Here is a 21,093-nt window from a genome sequence, read left to right as displayed (position 1 = left end):
GGATAAAAATGTCTGCACTAAATTGTGGATTCGACGATAGTAAGTTGATTGGTTGTACAGTTGAAATTTTTAGTTAAAAGTGTGTGCAGTATCATTGAACAGTGTGGTGACGTTGTGGTAATTCCGGTTAGCTAAATGTTTCGTACATGTTACGCAATTGAAAATGAATCAGGAACATCCTTTTCATTCATTTTTTTTATCTTGAAGGTTTGCTGCAAGAAAGCTCGTCCGATGTTGAATCTGACCACGATTACAAAACCATGAAGGAATCAAACTCTCTTGGAGATACTGATGATGATGGTTGTGGGGCAAGTATTCCGTTGAGTGTCAGTCGGCTTTCTTCTTCGTATTCAACGGCCCAAGACAGAATGTTTAATTCCTCTCCTTCCGAAGACGACGATGGCGAACAGAAAGGTATGCGGGTTCCAAAAAAAGATTTTCCAGTCATTACCATCTCGGACCAAAGTCCAGTACCCTGTACTTCCGGCAACTGTATGCCGTCTGCCACAGCTGCTTTTGGCGCAAACGAAGCCAGTGTTGTAACACCTACTATGGATGCAGCCGCAAAAAAACAGCATTCTAACGCTCCTGAAGTTGATGATTATTCGGACCTGAAATTTCGAGACGAACTTTTGGCACAAGATTTTCCGGAAAAAGTTAATAACAGTGGCCCGGCAGAAATCAGGCAAATCATTGCGTCGATCGTTACCGGGGGCACAGTAACCAAGTACGATTTTTCCCGTGTGAAGGAAATCAAAGTTGATGAAGAAAATACAGCTTTAAAAATGGGTGAAGCACTGCATCGGCGTTACCTATAAAACGGATCATTTTCGGAGAACGTACTTCAATATTGATGGGTAGTTACTGATATAATTACTGCTAGGATAGAATTCTTTTTCGTTCAAATTTTGATTAACTGTTTCTTTAGAGCAATTGATGCTCAAGGTCCTTGGATTGAAGGGAATTCAATAATTGGAAATGAATTCAGAATGATGTTCTGTACCCACTTGGGAGTGCCGATGTTCGACGAAAACAAACACGTTGCTTTTCCCACCGCCGTCCCTGCCGTGACTAAAGAAAACCGAGAACTGTTCAAAGCCTTTGGAACATACATTTTCCACATGTTTATTCACCACGGTCCATGGCCTGAGTGGCGGGGAAAGTCGGTGTTGCGTTATTTTTTGGACCTTCCACTTGAGCGTTGTGAAATTTATTCCAATAGTCCAGGACTCGGGAAGATAGTTAATAAACTGCTGAATGAATCCGAGAAGTTGTCTCGTCAGACGAATCCGGTACTGCTTGAAGAGTTGTTGGTCTGGCAGGAAGGAACACACTTCCCGGTAAAATTGCAGGGCTTTCATTTGTATACTTTTCATATTTTTTCTTTATATGCAAAAAGTTCTTTTCAGGAATCCAGTATTTACCACATTCATCCGAAAGAGTTAGCACTGCTTATTGTCGACTGGGATTTGTGCGGGAAGCGCAAACATAACCTTGACTTAATAGCGGAAGGCTTTTTCTTGGGGAATCTAAAACAGGTATTACGGAGTCGGCATAACAATTTGCAGTTCGGAATAAATTATACGCTGGTTGCAGGAACTGCTGCCGTATCTTGGAAATTTTCTCGATATCGAAACGGAGCTGTTGTATAAAGTGATCAAAAACGCGGATGATTTTGTCAACAGCTTAGAAGACCTTTCGGACACCGCATCGGCTGATGATCTGAAGTTATACGAATGGTTTAAGAACACAATCCATGCGTTAAGTTGGGAAGATCTGCAGAAACTGTGCATATACATCACCGGAACGATTCACCTCAACGTCGCTCCAAAGATTAAAGTCAAATTTGGTGCGCTCATGCACCTGGATGCCATTCCTACTGCGGAAACTTGCTTTGCTATCATCACGTTTGCACGACTCTATACGGATGAATGTACCTTTTACGACGCCGTAAAAGGCGCAATTGCATCAGTGGATAATCCCTGGGCTAATAAATACGACGAACGTCTTCATATGGAACACTAGGATGCGGAAGGTCATTAGCGAGTTGGAGACTTTAAAGATAAGCTTTGTGTAGCTAATCTTCAAACAGTTTTGAGATTGTTAATAAATAATCTGCTTTTATAGGTCACGCATCGGATAAACTGCATTCCTGCTTAACGGAAATAGGACGTATGTATGAACTCGTACAGGAACAAAGCTGATCAAGATTAATGCAAGTTGGTCCTGAAAATTTCATTTCAATAATGGTATCGGACCGGACTAGGAATGATTAATGGACATAATGCGGAGCTGAGCATGAAGATATTGTCTCCGTCAACTGTTTCGGCGATAGAGAGGACCGGGACAAGTCACGGATTTATAGATAGGAATTTGAAAATCGTGTTTAAGAATGGATTTTTTGCAAGTTTGATAATTTTTTGCGTTGCCACGCGTCCTTTTAGGAAAGGATTTGTGAGTGAATGTGTAAAAGTCATTTCACAGTGCCTGTGCTTTTTTACAGAACTCCTAATTTTCGATTTTCCTTTAAATTCAATAATAATGGTTATTTGCGACGAGTTATTTATGGGTTTTAGCGTGAAAGATTGTACCGAACTGCTGAATTAGGCTTTATGTGATGCGCTTCTTGTTTATGTGATTAAACAAGAAGTGACCCACGAATATGAGTCCAGATGATGGTACTTATGAAAAACTGAAACGTAGGAAGTAAATATATTTGGAATATTTTACGAGGTTTTGTTAATAAGATTAGTTACTACTAATTACCGTAGAAATTAGTGTAATTAAGCAACGTACGTTCCTTTTATCAAAATATAAACAAATCTAAATAATAACTTCAGTGACATTGAGTACGAGCACGTTCTTGCAGCTGAAAATGTAATTTGCTGAACAGCCTTGCATCTACCTTAAAAGTTAGCCCATTTCACGCGTTGCATATTATGTTGTGTATCCAAAGTTCCACTTATAGTTGTTATTGTTAGAAACATCTAGTGCAGGGTTATCTACCGCAAGAAAAGAAGTTTTGATTGAGTCAAACTACCCAAATGCCTTAAAACATTGATGAATATTCGCCGAAAGAAAGACATCAATACTTGCACATCTCAATAAGTACGTTTAGTAAGGTTGTTCCGCGAAATGCGGCAAGATACATGTGGTGATATCTTGGCAAATAACATAACTGACTTAGTTTTCTTGCCTGCTTCAACAGTACACGCGTTTCCATATAGTCCACATTTTTATAATTTTTCATTTCAATGTTTTTGCAATGAAAATATGAAATGACATTTATTATATAAGTTAATACCATTGCGCTCTTTATACCAAATGAATTTTTACCTTATGTCACCACTATGACCATCTACAATGTACAGACCGACTGTAAATTTAACTTGATCAACGAAACGAATTCGTTGTAAAATATTTCATATCAATTAGGATTGTTGTCCAATTTGCATGTGTCATTCCTTAGCGTAAATTATATATGCTAGTTCAAATTTCCTTTTCTTGTAGCCTTGGTTCATTAAGCAACACCACAATGTGGTTTTACTACCATATTAAGTGGTTTAACTGCAATATGAGGTGTCTATTGGTTGCATTCAATGGTATTAATTATACTTGTGCAAAGTTCAGTTTTCATATTCCTGATAATAAACAAAAGAAAAACATTCTTACGATATTCGGGATCCTGCATGCGATACATTGCAATAGATACTGTGAATATGCTAGGTCAGTTGGCCGAGAACGGTGAGCAAACAACGCCTTTTCGAATTACAGCATGTTTTAGGACAATTAAGCGCCATTTTAACGTACAGCGAGCGAAAGGTCATTAGGTACAGGAATGTACATTACAAAAAATTATCATTTATTTCATAAGTAATCTGGTATTACGAAGGCAGTAAGTTGACAAGAAAATGCGTTTGCCTGCTAGTAATTATTAGGGCAAGAGGCTTGTGATTTTTTAAAAGCTGTTTATGTTCCGAAATAAGCAGTAACTGAATTAAACACCAGAGATATACACGTTTCATCTCCCAAACACTGAAAGTAACACCTGTCGCAAAACCAAAGCTTTTCCGCTCTGCGGCAAAATTTTTAACCTATTTACGTTAAGACTTTACATTACTACACAACAACCAAATTAAAAATTTAAAAAGCCGTTAATCCACTTATTTCAGAGCAGATAACTGAGATAAATTCTCGCCTAGATCGATTGCACAGTGTGGTGATATACTGGCAAATCATTCTATTAACATGAATTCGGATATTTTCACTGTTTCCTGAATGAATTCAATGCACTTGTGAATCAATGAATTCAATTCAATACTCTAATGACGAAAACGAAAGCGATGTATAGCAAAAACACAAAGAAATAGTAACACTCCGTGATTCGGTATTAAACCTCGCTAATAATTGATGCGCTTTTACCATATGTCACCACCGTGAGCAAACAGGTAGGAATATAATTTCGAAATGGGTTTTTCGATGCGGTCGATGGTTGACGCTTTCATTTTCCGAAAACCCTCGAAAGTAGATCACAATATAAAAAGCATTGGAAATAATCAAGTTGTTTTTTTTCCAACTGTTCTTAGCCAGCTTACTATTAATATTTTATTCCAATGACATACATCCAGGAATTACAATCCCATCAACTCATGTAACACCTGGAAAAAAATTTGGCATATAACAAATTTTGTCAAAATTCCCAACAATTACATAATCTTAAACTGTACCAGAAAACAGTCGTTTGCGGCGCTACAGTCGTAAAGAAAAAGATCGGCTAAATAGTGGATTATGCGTTCATGCCCGGTACAGTTGGCCATTGTAAGCACTTGCAAAACTCAAGAACTGTCCGTGGTTTAAATGGATGTATTTTAAAATTAATATAATTTAGAATTTTTTGAAATATAGATTCTATTACAAATGCTTTGCAATACATCGTTTTGAATTGTCTATTTCTAATTTTAGAGAAATAAAATGGCTTATAATTTATTTTCACAAGTCAAACAAGCCGCTGAATGCGAGGTTGGCAAGATCATCATTATGAATAAATTTCAGTTGTAATTTACTGAACACCCATTTTTCATGCCTGTGATTTAATGCTTCACAACCCAAGCAATTTTCTTGGACGTTCTGGTGAATGAATAATCTCGATGTCTAAATCCTATACACTTGCATCAGTGTTTTCCAAACTGAAGATTTATACAGAAATACGCACAAAAGCCAGAAAACTAGTAAATCATCAAACACCGCACACGCCGCTGGAACTTCCTTTAAAAAAGCACAAATGTAAGACTTCCTGTATCAAATAATGAATTTCTAATAAACGCATCATATTTTCGGACTTAATCTTTGAAAAATCCTAATTACATAAGGCAACGGCTATGCTGAAAGTCACTTCTCCCCATTCAAACATGTATCCATTAATTCCGCCGCTCATTCAGCGTCCATGGTTTCTGTAAAAAAATTCTTCCATAAATTGATAAACGTTGTACACTTGATGAAATATCTTATTTTGCAAACTTACCCCCTCCTTGTGTAACAGGATTGGTATTAGATGGTTTTGTTTCATGATACTTCTTGAAGACGGTTTCTTGTAACAGCTGCTTGTGTGCCTTGAACACCTCCTCCTCCCAGTTTTCCAGGCGTATATCCCATGAATTTTTCAACACCATCTTCAGTTCTTCAGTACCCAGTCCTTCGGGCGACTGCAGCTCCTTCGCGGTTTGCAGTAATGCTACTCGCAACTCCTCCGCATTCGTAATAGCAAATCCGCGGGACAGCTTTACGCTAGAGTTCAAATGATACTCATACTGTCCGTTAATGAATCGCTTTTGCAGCAATCCATTTTTTAATCCTTCTACCAAGAATCGACGTACCAGCTCATCGTTCAGCACAAACGCCGAGCTGGAAAACCTCTCCTGTATCAGGTCCATTCGCGGTTGCACGCCTTCTTCCTGAAACTTGGGCAGAACGTCCTCAAGAAATTTCCCCATGAGATTATCCATCCACCATTGCTCGTCTGCTGTTTGCACTTTGGCTTGACATTTCACCAGTTCCGCTTCAGCAGCAAGGACCTTATTCAGAAAATTTTGCCAACCGTTATTTGTGCCATATGGATGGCTTTGCAAGAAAATATAATCCACATTCCCGCACATATTGCCGTCGCATATTTCCTAAAATATACAAAAATTAATTAGTGTTAATGAATGCTATGACTGCTTCAGATTTTTTACCTTAACTAAGCCTCCTTCCTGTGAACTTTTCTCCATCAAGTCACTTACTAAGGCATTGCTGTTCAAAACCTTCCCTTCACTCCAGCAAACCACCTGGGATATTTAATTTGAGATCAACATAGGAAACTTAATCTAAGCTTTGTAAGCATACCTTGCATCGTGTCTGTTTAAACTCCTGGAGCTTCAACACCTTATCGTGAAGACATTTCTCCAACTCCGCGACAGAATATGATCCCTGGAGTTTCAGTAAGTGAGTTCGTGGATTTCGAACCAACTGAAAAGTTTTTGAATTACTTTTAATCTAAGCAATGTAGCGTTCAGAATTAAATAACATTACCTGATCAATTTTTCTTTGCAATTCTTCAGGTGTTGCTGAGCGGGAGCACGCTACATGCTTCCTGCCGGAAAAAAATAACTTGAAACTCGTTTTTCAAATTACTCCAGATTTTCGGGATTCGAAGTACCCATTTTCAACTTACATCAGTTTTTTGCGGTACACCACCTTCAACCAATACACTTGTTGTTCCAGATTACTCGCACGATGTTCTTCAGGACATCGGTTCTACAAATTTTTTAGCGTTTGCCAAGAAATATATCAAACGAAGTCGTAAAAAGGCTGAAGACTTACCGTTTCCAGCACAACAGAATCGATTTTGTCCGAAGAACCTGGGTTTTCAGCCATTCTGAGTTTATGCAGGACAGAGTGACAATAGTTTAAAAATCTGTCACTCTTTCGAACGCAGTTGTCAGATTGTACTGTTAAATTTACCAGTCTAATAATCCCATCAACAGTACAAATGCAAACAAGGTACAAAGGAAAACGGAAAACCTATGTAATTATAAAGACCCGACTCAATTAATTTAATTCATATCGATCGCATGTACGGTCAAAGGAATCACATAGTACGGCATCACACTGTACTTTGTCCGGTGTTTTCCGCACGTACAATTTACCACATGTCTCCACGCCCGGATGCTGTTAACTTAACGCATTATACCTAGTACATGGCAACTGACCGCACTAACTATTTTGTACTCAGAGTCGACAGAGACACGACAGCATCAGATTAATCACGTTTTTGCCTGTGCACTTTTGCAAACTGCTGACCATCGGTGCTCATCATTTGTTAGTCCAAAATTCTGTTTATCGTTAATACTTACTTACATCTTCTGGTCTTCCTTTTAGATTATTTCAGATGAAGATTAAGCGTTTTCAGTATGTCTCGGAGTAGTCCTGAAATCAATTGCACAGCGTCCCCAGTGTGGAAGCCTTTGGACAACAGCCGTGACGGAACCTCCACAAAAAGACCGCGAAGGTCCTACGCGGGGAAACAGCACGTTTTCCATGTGACTGCCAATTCTGGTTTGACGTAAGTCTGTGCTAATGCACTTCGCATTCTGTGTTGAGTGTTTATGAACTTTTATCGCTTAGCCGCAAGTTACGATGTGCGATGTGCTTCTACGCTCACACCTTTTTTGATGCCATTCTCCAAGAGGTAGTTTTTTAACTTCTGTTCACTGTCCACTGCGATGCATCTTCTAAAACGAAATCAAAATTTTGCTTAGGTCGAACGCCGGACAATTAAGATACCCATGATATTTCCCGGATTTTCGTTTTCGACTATTGCCGAAAAGGTTTTCGGCGAAGCTGGTTTTCCCTTCCTGAATAAGAATATTAGGGTGTGTGTCGATCAATCTTTCTGTTGCGCGGTGTGTATGTATTGTATTTTAAAGTAAAAAGTAATTGTAATCGATGTACAGCTGTTTCTGTTGCGGGACTCTTTCGTGATTCCTCAGGAGTGGGAACTTAATTCGGCGGAAGACTTGGGCAAAATGGGTTTCAAAAGGTACTAAATGTTTGCCTAACATTGTTCGGAAACCAAATGCATTACTTATCAGTTATCACATTGTAGGACTCGGCTTCCAACGACTACGTTGAAATATACAGGATGCAGTTCGTCATGATGCTACCACACTATCACCACATACGTGCATGGCCTGCGATTCAGCGAATTGTAAACTCCAGAATGATTACATCTGAATTAACGCCGACACCAGAACTGACCAGTGAAGTAATTGATGGAAGCGGAAATATATTTGAGGAGCGGGAATTTGTCGTTCAAGTTTCACCACAAAGTTTCAAAAGAAATCCAAGAAACCTCTTGTCCTATTCACAGTTGTCAGCCATTCTGGAAATAATGAGCCAGCGGCAATGGCTCAGCCTAACATTCTCCAAAACGGAGAAGACATGCGGAGTTTTTGTTTGCAGAAAGAAGGAAGTCCTCAATGGTCACCGGGGAATGCTGAACGATCACAAAGTGGACCTTAAGGCGATTGTAAACAAACGGTTTTGGTTTTGCCCAATTGTTGTGATAGTTGCGAAAAATTATGACGGTTCATTGGAATCGATTAATTTAACGCCGAAGCAAAAATAGTTCAACGTCGTTTTTGACCTTTTGTCGACGTTTTACCGTTTGAGAATAATTATGTTTGAAGTTTAAATATTGCAACTGTACTTTTTTTAAAATCACGCATTTCCTTTAGCACTTTGTTGTCTTCTGTTTGGTGCATATGCAACGGTTTTTATGGGCAAGACAAACAATAAATAAAGTCCGCTTAAGTTACGTTTACCCATAGATCTGATGGCTTTTCAGTATAACATGAGAAATTGTCGAATGCGCAAGCAGTACTATTCCCGTAGGCATTTTGCCACTCACACTTATGCTATGCTGTTGCAATCGGAAGTAGCATATCACCACTGATGTCAATTTAGCCATTGACAGTTTACTTAATTTTTCATAAGATGGTTTTCTGCAGTAATCCGTTTTGTTGCATTTTGATATCGCTTTTGGTTGGACATCGATTTTATAAAAAGCCTTCCAGACTCTTTGAGATTCGAGATTAGAAGACTCTTTGTCTTGGTTTGAGTTCTTTGGCTGTGTTAAACCTAGAATGGAGCAGCATGCGAATGACGTTGGCATGGAATTTGTCCATCTTTATTGTTATCATAACAGTGATTTTTGGTAAGTTCCTGGAGCTTTTTACCACCAACTTGTTTGGATATATTCCCACGTTTTTGTGAACACAACCTCTTACCAGTTTGACTTTTTTAGGCGCTTGGCTAAATGTCCTCTTGATTTGTATGGAACTGATGCTGAGGATCGTGTCGAAGAAGAAGTAAGGTTTACCAGGTTCGTTGTTGCAGGGACTTTTAAAAATTTGTGTTATATAGATTCGGGATTGTACGGAACCACTTGCATTTACGGTTAACCCATCAGAGATTCAATTGTCAGACCTGAAAGAAATGGTTGATTCACGGACGAACTGTACTGAAGCGGGACTGACGGTAAAAAATGTGTATTTGTCCAATTCTGCTTTATGAATTAAATCATTTTGTCCGATTAGACATTTTTGTTTGCGGGCAATGTCGCACTACCGCTGGATTTGACCCTACAGATGTTTATCGAGTCCAGCGACGGGAGCGCTTTGTGCGAGGTATAAATTATTTTGTAATAAAATGCACAGTAATTACATTTTTTAAAGCATTACTAGGTTAACTTGGATAACGAAGTTGGATACAAAATTGAATATTTCTTCCACATAATACACGGAGAGCAACCAGGTGTACCGGGACAAGGAATCTTAGACAAGTTGCACGAAGATCTGCAGAAGCTGAAAATGGTGCCGAACAGATATGATCCCGCGCTCCAAATTCTGAAACCACGTTATAATTTGCAAATGCTCTTCGACGCGCTTGGACCGTTTTTCATTTCCACAAAAGAAATGAGGATTCTGAAAGAGTTGGCAAAGCCATTTCACACCATGATGTACACAGTGAAAACCGAAAAGGGTCAAACTCGTTCAGTGACAATTGAAAACAAGGAAGATCCTGAGCCGTTAGACCAGGATGTGGAAAATAAAATTGAAGAGCTTTTGAAACTACGATCGTTTTGCATTCTGGGTGGAATAGACATGAGCGGAAAATACCATTTTCTTGTTCAGCGTCTTCACGAGTAAGTTGTCAGAACATAAATAAATAGTTCTCACTCCCGTCGAAACATGCCGCATGGTAGAAATGATCGTTGTATTGCATTTTGTCAATAGTTCAGACTTTTTCCGCATGCTTTCTTTTTTTGTACGTTCTGCAATGGATATTTCTATTTTTTTCTGGCAATTGTAAACTGTTGTTTCATAGCCTGCATGCGGAAGAAACTTGTGTAGTCGAAAAATTGGTCGTGAAACCATCAGCATTGTCGCTGGAAAAAGAATACGAGGTAAATAAAGAAAACCGATTAGTACAGCTGGAGATAGTGTATTTTTTTCTCTACAGCATAATATTGTAATCATGGATGGCCTTATAATGCCGTTCACAACAACTCTGATAAAAGGCCGTAAAAGAGAATATACTCCGTGTGGCTGCAATTCTGTGGGAAGCAACTGCGAAATTGACTCGGGCTGTGAGAATCGGATTCGTTTTATCGATTGCGATGACGACGCTTGCTTGTGTGGACCACGTTGTCAGAATCGGGAAGTATCCCGCCTACATCGCGCTAAACTTTCCGTACAAAAAACAGCCACAAAAGGAGCGGGATTGTTTGCTGAAGAAAATATTTCCCGAGTACGCTTTGTGAGATTTATTGACTTATTTTATTGTAATCAGATAATCCAACTGTCCAATTCATAGGGTGCATTAATCTCGGAATATCGCGGTGAAGTGATTTCCAAAGACGAGATGATTAGCCGAATGGCAAAAAAACGGGAAAATAAAGATGAAAATTATTATTTCATGGACTTACCTTCCACGGGATTTGTTATTGACGCCGAATATTATGGCACGATTTCCCGATTCGCAAATCATAGTTGTAATCCAAATTCAACTATGGAGAAGTGGTGCGTGGGTGAGGACGTCCTCCTTGTCCTGAAAGCACATCAAAATATAAAAAAGGGAGAAGAAGTTACCTATTCTTATAATTGGACAACTGACAAAAACCTTCCTCGATGTTTATGTGGCGGCGAAGGATGCAAGGGCATAATCGGCTGATAAAATCCTGATGTTAGTCGCTCATGTACGCCACATCCACACGCAGCAGCAACTGTATTTTATTTAGACGAAATAGTATCACTAGCCACTAATTCTTTATAGAATTATCATAGACATGTTTAATCTGACTCTTTCCAATTGACATTATCTTTTTTATTTTATTGCAGGTTACGAATGGAATAAGAAAGTCATTTGAGAACTCCGAAAGTAAAAGAGAAAAACTGCGTAGCTTTGAAAGCGCAAAGGTGCTAAACATACCGGTCCTGGCTCCAAAATTGACCTTTACTTTCAGCTTTCCGCTTTTTTAAACTTAATTGTTTTGTTAAGATTCAGCTAAGTGGCGTCTGTAATAAGTTATATTGAACCGCCACGGCAACTATAAGTAATTTTGACAGTATATTTTAAATTTTATGCTTAATTTTGTTTGTGAAACGGTTGGATAAGGTGATGGCATGCTGATGGATCGGTTTTTTGTACCGATAAATAAATTAGCGGCATAATCATGTCTCAGTGTTTCTGTTTACTGTTTAAGTACAAACAAAAATAATTTTCCCAAACCAATTCCCTGCAATACATGTACCGGTTTTAAATGACGGCATCGTCAAACTTTAAAATACGACCAGCATATGCACGAAGACGTTCTTCTCAAAGTGGCTACGTTATGGTGAAATGTGCATTCGAAACTACGGCATTAGCAGCACGTTTGATAACTTCTCAACCTACTTCAGTTATTTAGGATAACATCGTTACTAAAAGTAAAACGCAACTGAATAACCAGACATATTTATAGCATTTATGTTATTAATTAATTGATCGGCTGTATAGAACAAAATTACGCACATGTTACCACGTATCACCACTCATGATCGCAATACAAACTGTTTAAGCGGACATTCCCACGTCGGTTATCCGCGCAGACCCATGCTCATAAGACTCACGATCATAAACCATTTTCGAAGAGATCGGCATAGGTTTCCACTACAACATTTAACTTGTCGTCCAATACCCAACCGCACATAAGCCGATAAAGAGACTAATAGGGATAAGCCGATATAAGTTTTGTTATATGAATGTTGAAATCATTTAATTGTCCCTCTACAGTGCATTCGGGTTGTCTATATAAAAAATTTTCTGGTACTTCGATCTTAGTCCTTCCACAAGTATAGACTTAAACACATTTCCCGTTAATGTTAAGGTGAGCTGCTAGTCAGTAGCGAGCATGGGTCGTCCATCTTACCGAGGTATGTCCAGCCATTTTTGCCATTTAGTGTGCGAATACATGCAGAATAAATAGCTCCGTGACCTTTCTTATATTTTTGCTGTTTTATTTCCATCAGCATAGCTATATTATGTAAATTTAGATTACTGGCGTCCAGTGCATATATAGGCCTAATATCATAAGGCAGGTTATTATGCTTTTACTGCTTTTAGTTTTAGCGCTCTAGTCAAGTAGTAATAATTAACCAGAAGAGTTCGATGCAACGAAAAAAATGTTTAAATGAGCTTCTTAACCTACTTCAATTTAATTTCGATACCATTGCCAGTGAGATATCAACGCGACTGAATAAACCGCAATCCTAGTGGCTGTATAATGTTATTTAGTACTGATCGGATGTACAAAATAAAATGACGGCACCATACAGTACTTTGTCCAATTTTCAGAAAACGCACATGTTACCACGTGTCACCACTATGTCACTACACATCACCGTATTAAAAATTACATGACCGTACATCCCACGTCGGCTAACCGAAGTTACTCATGCCCCTCAAAGAACCAAAGCATGTTGCGATTTGACTTGAGTAGATTTTAATTTAACTTTTACTAGTCTACAAAGTATTGTACGTTAACCAACATGCTTCCAACTCTTGTTTGCATACTAATTCAGTGTTATCAAACGCACACTTCTTCAAAAATGCAGAAATTACATTATAATCAACTGTTGCTAATCTTATTGTATATGGAACAAAAGTTCAGTTTAAAATCATAAAATTTTAGTGCATCAGACATATCCAAGAAAATACGGACATGTCTGCAAAAAGAGAGATTTAAGTTAATGCAAACCATTTTCATGAAAGTTAAAACCAATAGAACGAAAAAGTGTTTTCAAGCAAATTTAATATTTCCATATTGTCTCTACCAATTACGAACTCCGGTTTATGTTGTTTCGTCGGAGATTTGCGGCAGGTAATTTATGGGGCTTGAAATTTCGCTGCAGGTAGTCAATTGTCGTCTTCACGCCGTTTTCAATCCGAATCATTTGTCGCAGGCATGGTAGATCATTATCGACCGTGTGCTTTTCCACCTCATAATATTTTGCACAAACGTTATGCTTTCGACAGGTAGGAGTCGCTGGTGATCCGTAAACATGCCGCTTTAGGCTGCCTTTTGCCTGATCCTCCCTTTTGGTCGCATATTTCTTCGAACAATAAGGACACACGTAATAAGGTTTTCCTGATTTCACATGGCGATCTGTTGCAGCGGCGGCTTCACTGGCCTCCTTTTCCACATCCTTCCACTTCCGAAAACTATATTCAGGAGCGCCGGGTTTTGCCATCTTCACTGGAACGCCGCCCATATTGATTTTGGATAATTCAAATAGATACGGCTCCTGCTTCCAAACCGCGGCTTGATACTTAATACCATTTATTTCAACAGCTGAGTAGCCGTCTGTACATATTTCATACATAGGATCTACATGGACATCACCATCTCCACTCTGTGACGCAGCTTCACTCTGCGGCTCCTGCAATGTAATTTTTACAGTTTTACCAAACCGGTTTAAAATTATGCCATAGTAAAATTGGGGACATACAATTTCGCTGTCACTATCGAATGGATCTTTACGATGTTCGATCCTTTTCTTGGCTTTACGAAACCAGTAATCCTCTTCGTCATCTTCTGAGTTCTCCGATAACTCGGTATCGGACGATTCATCGCCGCGATCCAACTTAAGGACACCCGCCTTCCGTGGTTTAAAGCCAATTAGCTGCCGCTTATTGGCCGCTGAATAATTTTTCCACATCCTTACAATTATTAAAGAAAGAAATTCGGAAGTATTTCACTAAATCTGCAGTAAAAACATTTTTCCAAGAGAACTCTGATGCATTTGAGCGCTTCGTTCTCTTGTACGTCCGGACAACTGCTCCACTTGACCGTTTCTGCTGTTTTGCACTGCAGTTGAAGCCTATTTAAAATTGAAACGGTGTAATATCAGTTCAAAAGCCCGGGTAAAACTTATATAACAACCCAAACCATATAGTATTACAAAAAAATGAGCAGTTTGCACTCTTCTCATCGCTTTTTTCGAGGGGTTTTCTCGAATTCCTACTGCAGGCGCTGCTGCGGTCGCTGTGTGGTTACGACCTCCATCACCCGTACGACGAGATGTCGTCCTGCTGTCTTGGTTGGATCTTCGTGTACCAGAATCTTTGGCAGCTATTGACCCGCTACCAACATTTGCCTACATTCCGCACATATATTAAGGCATTTAAAGTTTTACACTTCATAACCGCTATTAAGAAAACCATTTACCTGATTTACGGCATCTTCATATTGTCGTACGGCCTCCGAATAATCCTCGACGCTAAGGAAATCAGCATACTGCGGTTGAGCTCGATTACGTGCCCCAGACATCATAGGATCATGTCAGTTTTCCAGTATTCAACGAATTGTGTTTAACCGTCCCTTTTTACATACATAAACCTTATTTGCGTAAAAAGCAAATGATCAGCCACTAAAACAACATTCAACAATGATAGCGCAAAAAATCACTCAACGATGATATCGCCAAAATAAATCCAGTTTCTAGAAAATTTGAGTTCTACAGCAAAATGCCCAAAATCACGTACTGTGCACTGCCTGGGCAACAAGGGAAAACGCTGAAGAAAGTGTAACCAATCAAAACTTTGAAGATACTGCAACTGGTGGTAAACAGCCACTGAAATTTAAGAACCAGGATACTGAATTCATTTCAGTTCGGCTCCAGCATACGTGCTCCCCGAGAGCGGAAACACAAGTGGTGATACGAAGGAGAAACACCTACTATCACTGTGTGGTGACACGACGGTGAAAAGCTATTTTATATTTGTTTATATAAATCTGAAAAACTCCGTTTATGCTTCGATTTTTTTGTTTGTAACTCGAAATCAAAGACTACGAAGCATTACTGGCTATTACATAAGAGTGGATCAATTTTACTTCGTACAGCACGTTATATGAAATGACAAATAAAAACGGTTGCAAGCAATATACTTGTCATCCAAAATGCAAAATTAGGAAGCCATATTAATATAACCTTGAATTAGAACGCTGAAGGCTGAACACATTTCCATCAATATTTTTAGTTCACGAACATACCCAAAAATCTATTTTTATGATACAGAGTAACATAAAGTGTTACAATCTTATACAAATAAAAAGAGTAAAAGGCCATTAAGATTAGAAGAATAATTTCAGCACAGAAATGTTCCGTTTGGGTAACTGGAATCCACTGCAAACAACAAAGATCAGAAACCAAAACCATAATTTGCCGAATCTTGAAAACTTGCATTACACTATATCAGCAACACGACTATTTGTAAGCACTGCGATGTATAAAAATTATCGGATTCTTAGTGTTGGCCAACAGATTAAAATTTTGACAACACACAACCAATTTTTTAGATAACCAAATTTGATTGTACCTTAAGTCTACTAAAACTGTCCAGTGATGACCATTTTTGTGCCGTCTTCGAAACCGATTTCCACAACTATGCGCTTGATGTTTTTATCAGCCACACTTTCTAACAGTTCAGAAAAACTTGGAATAACAGGAGGGCGTCCACCAGCAGCGCAAATCTCCAAATCGACACTGTAACAGACCTCTCCGTACAATCCGGGTTCCTTTAAATTTAAAAAATTTTTGCTGATCAACAAAAAAACACGAAAGCACGCAAAATAATGGAATATTTTTATCTTAAGTAAATTATTAAGAGATCAAATATGCAGTAATTAACTTGCCATGCAATAAAAGAAACTGACCTTTTTCCACTTCATACAGTTGACCCAATCTTGAATAGTCTCTGAACTTTTCAGTGTTTCATCGTTTTTCTTAAATTCCTGATAAAAAAACAAATTACCGAATTTATCCGTTTTAAAGAATTTGTTATACAAGATGCCCACATACCATTTTCGCTCCTCCTAATTGATAACGTTCTCTGAGGTCCTCCGATAGCTCTTCCACAGTCAATCGATTATCGCACAATGTGACCAGATGGCGAGATTGGAGCTGTTATTCAGCAGAATGCATAGTATTATTTTTGGTGCTAATTTTAGAATTTCAGTAAAGAAGTTCGTTTTGTCAATAAACACAATAACTGTTAAATTACCAATGCTAATCTTTATAGATGACATGTATCCCAAAAGCAAAAACAAAAAATAAAACAGAGAGTACAATTACTGTTTCTTTCGAAAAGCGTCCGTTTAAAATAAGCTGAAACCAAATACATATCTCACCTTCTTGATGGATTCGTGCAGGTGGGAGTCCAGTTTTTGGCCTTTACACTCGCTGCAAATGCAACGACAGGTACTCCCATTACAGCTATATTAAATCTGGATTAAAATCGCATTTATACCGCGTACAGTGTGTTTTTACACACAATACGAATTTGTGTGTATCCTGAGATCTTTAGATTCTTCTCCGAAATATCGATAATACGTGGCTGTTTCACGGAATTTAGTCCCGTTCCTGTAAAAATGTGTTAGTTTGAAGAACATTCATCACAACCATCATTTGTAATTTGCACGCAAGGCACCAAAGCATTTTAACTCACGCAAAACTCCATCTCCGTCACGATAGCTAAACGGTCGCATCATCTTTCTGAACCTCTCTTCTTTTTCTCTTCCAAACCAAATCCTCTTTGCAAGCGCAGTAATCCAATCTGTACCACGAAGAATTTAAACAGATTCAAGAACTACTTGAAAAGCAGTTAAAAACGTTAAAGAATCACAATGTATACCAGCAAATATGAACCCGCATAACTAATTGTTTGTTTCCAAACCCAGTTAGACTAACAACTGAATGGCATCTCAGGTCCGCAGACTGTGTATTGCGCAACAAGCGATAAGCAATTACTACTACATAGCCAATTGCTCCTTTAGATCAGCCACACCCCTTTCTTATTTCCGTTTTGTCCATGTCATAAATCATAACATTATCGAGCGATAGCACTCACTTAAAAGCTGCAGATAATTGACAAAAACTGGAAGCATAAAGCCAAACAAACGCTTGATGTTTGTCTTTGATTCTGTGCATAATCGCTTGCGTTTTCACATTTTCAACTATGTCGAATAATTTAAATCCGGTAACAATAATACGAGCATTGTTTCTGAATTTAACCTTGAATGTTTTGAAAACTTTCTATATTGTGCGTTCCATATTACTTCACCGTCCGTGTCATCTGATGCTTTTGACATTCCGCATTCTCTCTCAAGGTTTTATTGACAGAATCAAGAAACCATAAACAGAGGTAATCTGATGTAGTAAAACCGAAAATTTACTCAAGCAGCAAACACCCACGAACATTGCCACTTGTATGAAGTTATTGAATACAGCAAGAGAAATCGGCACTGAAAATAAGATGCCAATCCAAAAGTACTTAGACAACCGAAAAAAGTAACCGACATTTCGCGAATAAAGGAAACATTAATCGACCCGAAATGCAGACAAATGGACACATTGAGCCAATGAGATCTAATCATCATGAGCAATTGTCTACACATACTGTTTTGGACTTGCCGTCGCCGTCGTCAAAAGTTATTGTGACTTTGCGGTGCCCGACCACCAACTGCGACATTAACGCAAGTTCTCGAGATGTAAGAACCCACTGACCACTGTTAGCCGGCGGCATTGACTGTAAGGCTCTGTTTTCCATAAAGACGTCCTTACTATTCATCGGTGGCAATGTACGCGGAACAGGTATGTTCAGACAACGGTCTAATAAAATAAAAGCATAATTGGACAATCAGACTCAATAAAAAGCCATGATGACATTCTCACTTTGCGCACTTGCACCGCATTGTCCGTTTGGAAGCGCCAGCGCGGAAGTTAGCATTCCACGATGTTCCACAAAATTTCCTCCTGAGGCAATACAAGCAGGCGCCACTGCCATACTAGGTGTCAAAAGCTTCATCCGCTTGTTCTTTGGTTCTTTCTTTCTGGCAACTGAAAATGTTGATACGATGGGAACGGGAGCAGAATCCGTACTATCCAAATTGTTGACCGAAAGTCGTCGTTTGCCTCGACTTTCAGATCGACTTCAATCCCCAAACGGATACGATCAGAGTCGCTACCGGCTGCCGAAATCCCCTTTGAGGTGTCCAGGTTGTTGACTACTGATAACCCTATGGTTGCAATCTCCGGTTGAATTGTCTGCTCAATTGGACTGGTGGAACTCAAGATCATCGTACAGTTGACCGACGGTTTTCCCGCTGGAATAACATCGCTTTCTTCCGCGTACAATTCTCCGACAAGGCTGTTCAAAATAATGTGCAAGTCTGCTTCCGAGTTGACCAGCTCTGGAAAGGGCAGAATAAGGTATTCCACAAAGTAAGTCTGTCCGATCTGCAAATAAAAGGACAGAATTTACAAAGCGCAAAACTACAGTGCCCTAAAACTAGTATTGACACAAAACCCGAATATTATACTCAAAGTCGCGAGTCTCAGACTTGAAGGTCATTATTAAATAACTATTCGAATGAACAAACAGTGCCTGCTTGAGTGCGCCCCGACTAATTAACTCCGATATCATTGTGCTGTCCGAAACGGCTTGTTTTCCCTCGATAAGAATCATCTGAAAGCATTCAATAATCTTAATTATATGCCACAGATTTCGCGTAACAAAAAATTATGGACATCCTTTTTTAATATTCTAGAACAAGCTGATACCTTCACGTCTTCCTCCGTCAAACGAACTTCGTTTAATACAAACTCGGACACGTCTCTGGCATTAATAGTGAAAGGATCAACTTCCAAAGTCATATTCTTTTTTGATTTCACCTATAATTAAGCACCATTTAATCTTATCCTATTATCCCTTTATCAAAATACGCAAATTCAATCTCCGCACATATGCGTAGAAAAACTGAAATTACAAACATTAAATGAAAGCATAAATTTGTAGATAACCTACATGCATTTTACAGTGGCTTTATTTTGTAATAAAATACGCAAAAAATAGCTAAATTCAACAAAAATGAATTCAAAAAAATGCTTGCACATACCAGCTCCAGCTTCTCCAGAACCTCTTTCCCGAATTTGTTTTTTCCCGCCTTCATGCTATCAAATGAAAAAACATGCTCAACGATTAAATTAAAACCGATCAACCTTTGAAAACAGGAATCTCTATACAATGAGGTAAGTTACCTTAAATCGTACAATAAAACAACGCCCAAATGAATCTCCTTGCCTGGCGTACACGACTTTGGCGCTAGATCAGAACGCGGAGCACCCCACCTTCAACACGGAAGCGTATATTACTGTCGAATATTTCTTAAACTTATACATTTCCGCACCCGCTGCGATATCCATTATTCCAAATCCAAAGATGTAAGCTATTAGTATATCAAAAAAAAACAAACCCCCAATCTTTTCTCTTATGAAATACAAACCAAATGTCAAAATGTGCCACCACAGCAGACCTTCATTTGCTACCTCTAAACAAGGAAGGAAATATAAAAGTAATTCAAAAAAGAATTATCCGCACTGCAGATTCACTTAATTCGCCGATTGGCACAATGACCGGGAATTTACAAAAACTTTGTTCACACTGAGTGCACATCACCAGGCACCCTTGCTGAGTATGCATAGCACGCAGTACGTATTAATTATATGACAGTCAACAGTACGTACTGCCCCATTGTGATCCAATAGGACGAAGACCGAACGCTCAAGTCACAACTTGGTTACATATGCCTGCACACAGACATTTTTGCACAAAGCTCGTAATACGTGACACATTTTTTGAATAAATATATTTCCCTATTTTCTGTTAAAGAAATTCATTCTTTTTCTTATACTTCCGCAGCTTTTATATGCAAAGATGAACAGCACTGAGCTGCAAAACGGAAACATATTCCTTGTAAACTCCGACAAATCTAAGGAACCACAGAATCCAGAATCTTGTTCACTGTTGCACGTATTCAAGGAAGCTATTCGGCGTATAAAATCGCAAAAGCAGCGGCCTGGCTTTGACCGTATCGTTCAGACACTTAGAATGTATCACAATATCCACGATGACTCCCTAATTCGGACAGAGCTAGATTTAGCTACAACAAATGGCGTGCTATTACTTGTATACACTGAAGGACTCCAGTGCTACAAGGATCCGGACAGTTTGCGAAGTTTGCGAACGTTTGTGATCTGCGACGGAAACATCAAGGGTTGCGTACTGCGAGCAGTAAAATCAGCTGTCCGGGAAATAGGAGACCCAGTGGGATCATCCCTGATGGAGACTGAACGATACATTCGGTATTCCTACAAGTAAGTTACGCGGATCGACATTTACACCATCAACCTTATAAAGTCAGAACTATCCGAAATTCTTACATTAGTATAGAATATGAATAATTGCCATTTGACAATTTATTTAGAGCACTTTATACAAATACGGTTCAAATTAGCATTATGCGGTAATCAATCGATTTTAACGAAATTTTGATAAACTAAAAATGTCAATACAACTATGTGATAACTGGTTAATCTTGCTTGAGCTTATTTGCAAATTTTATCTTTTAAGTGTGCAAACTGACCACTTGCACGATGAAATTCTGCACGCCTTGGA

General features: G+C 38.8%; 2 protein-coding genes and 1 long non-coding RNA gene across 3 annotated transcripts; all 3 read right to left on the bottom strand.

Moving 5' to 3' along the window:
• Nucleotides 1-6,214: 6,214 nt before the first annotated feature.
• LOC129596136 (uncharacterized) lies at nucleotides 6,215-6,896 on the bottom strand. Its single transcript, XR_008691386.1, has 4 exons — nucleotides 6,710-6,896; nucleotides 6,568-6,628; nucleotides 6,382-6,504; nucleotides 6,215-6,323 (listed from the first exon to the last, which is right to left on the bottom strand). It is a non-coding gene; the product is annotated as an uncharacterized LOC129596136 (long non-coding RNA).
• Nucleotides 6,897-15,559: 8,663 nt separating this feature from the next.
• Nucleotides 15,560-17,378, bottom strand: LOC129596135 (uncharacterized). The gene is made up of 7 exons (XM_055493324.1): nucleotides 17,086-17,378; nucleotides 16,895-17,000; nucleotides 16,769-16,820; nucleotides 16,440-16,541; nucleotides 16,295-16,372; nucleotides 15,958-16,156; nucleotides 15,560-15,764 (listed from the first exon to the last, which is right to left on the bottom strand). Exons 1-6 carry the CDS (start codon nucleotides 17,126-17,128, stop codon nucleotides 15,968-15,970), a joined length of 570 nt encoding a protein of 189 aa, XP_055349299.1. The 5' UTR covers nucleotides 17,129-17,378; the 3' UTR covers nucleotides 15,560-15,764; nucleotides 15,958-15,967.
• Nucleotides 17,379-17,866: 488 nt separating this feature from the next.
• On the bottom strand, nucleotides 17,867-19,758 carry LOC129596134 (uncharacterized). The gene is made up of 6 exons (XM_055493323.1): nucleotides 19,677-19,758; nucleotides 19,535-19,589; nucleotides 19,200-19,310; nucleotides 19,024-19,104; nucleotides 18,312-18,875; nucleotides 17,867-18,248 (listed from the first exon to the last, which is right to left on the bottom strand). Exons 2-5 carry the CDS (start codon nucleotides 19,586-19,588, stop codon nucleotides 18,441-18,443), a joined length of 681 nt encoding a protein of 226 aa, XP_055349298.1. The 5' UTR covers nucleotide 19,589; nucleotides 19,677-19,758; the 3' UTR covers nucleotides 17,867-18,248; nucleotides 18,312-18,440.
• Nucleotides 19,759-21,093: the final 1,335 nt, after the last annotated feature.

Source organism: Paramacrobiotus metropolitanus, unplaced genomic scaffold, assembly GCF_019649055.1.
Source record: "Paramacrobiotus metropolitanus isolate TYO unplaced genomic scaffold, Prichtersi_v1.0 Parri_scaffold0000086, whole genome shotgun sequence".
Classification (NCBI taxonomy): domain Eukaryota; kingdom Metazoa; phylum Tardigrada; class Eutardigrada; order Parachela; family Macrobiotidae; genus Paramacrobiotus; species Paramacrobiotus metropolitanus.
Note: the sequence above shows the minus strand (reverse complement) of the source record. Positions and strands in the feature narration are given on the sequence as shown.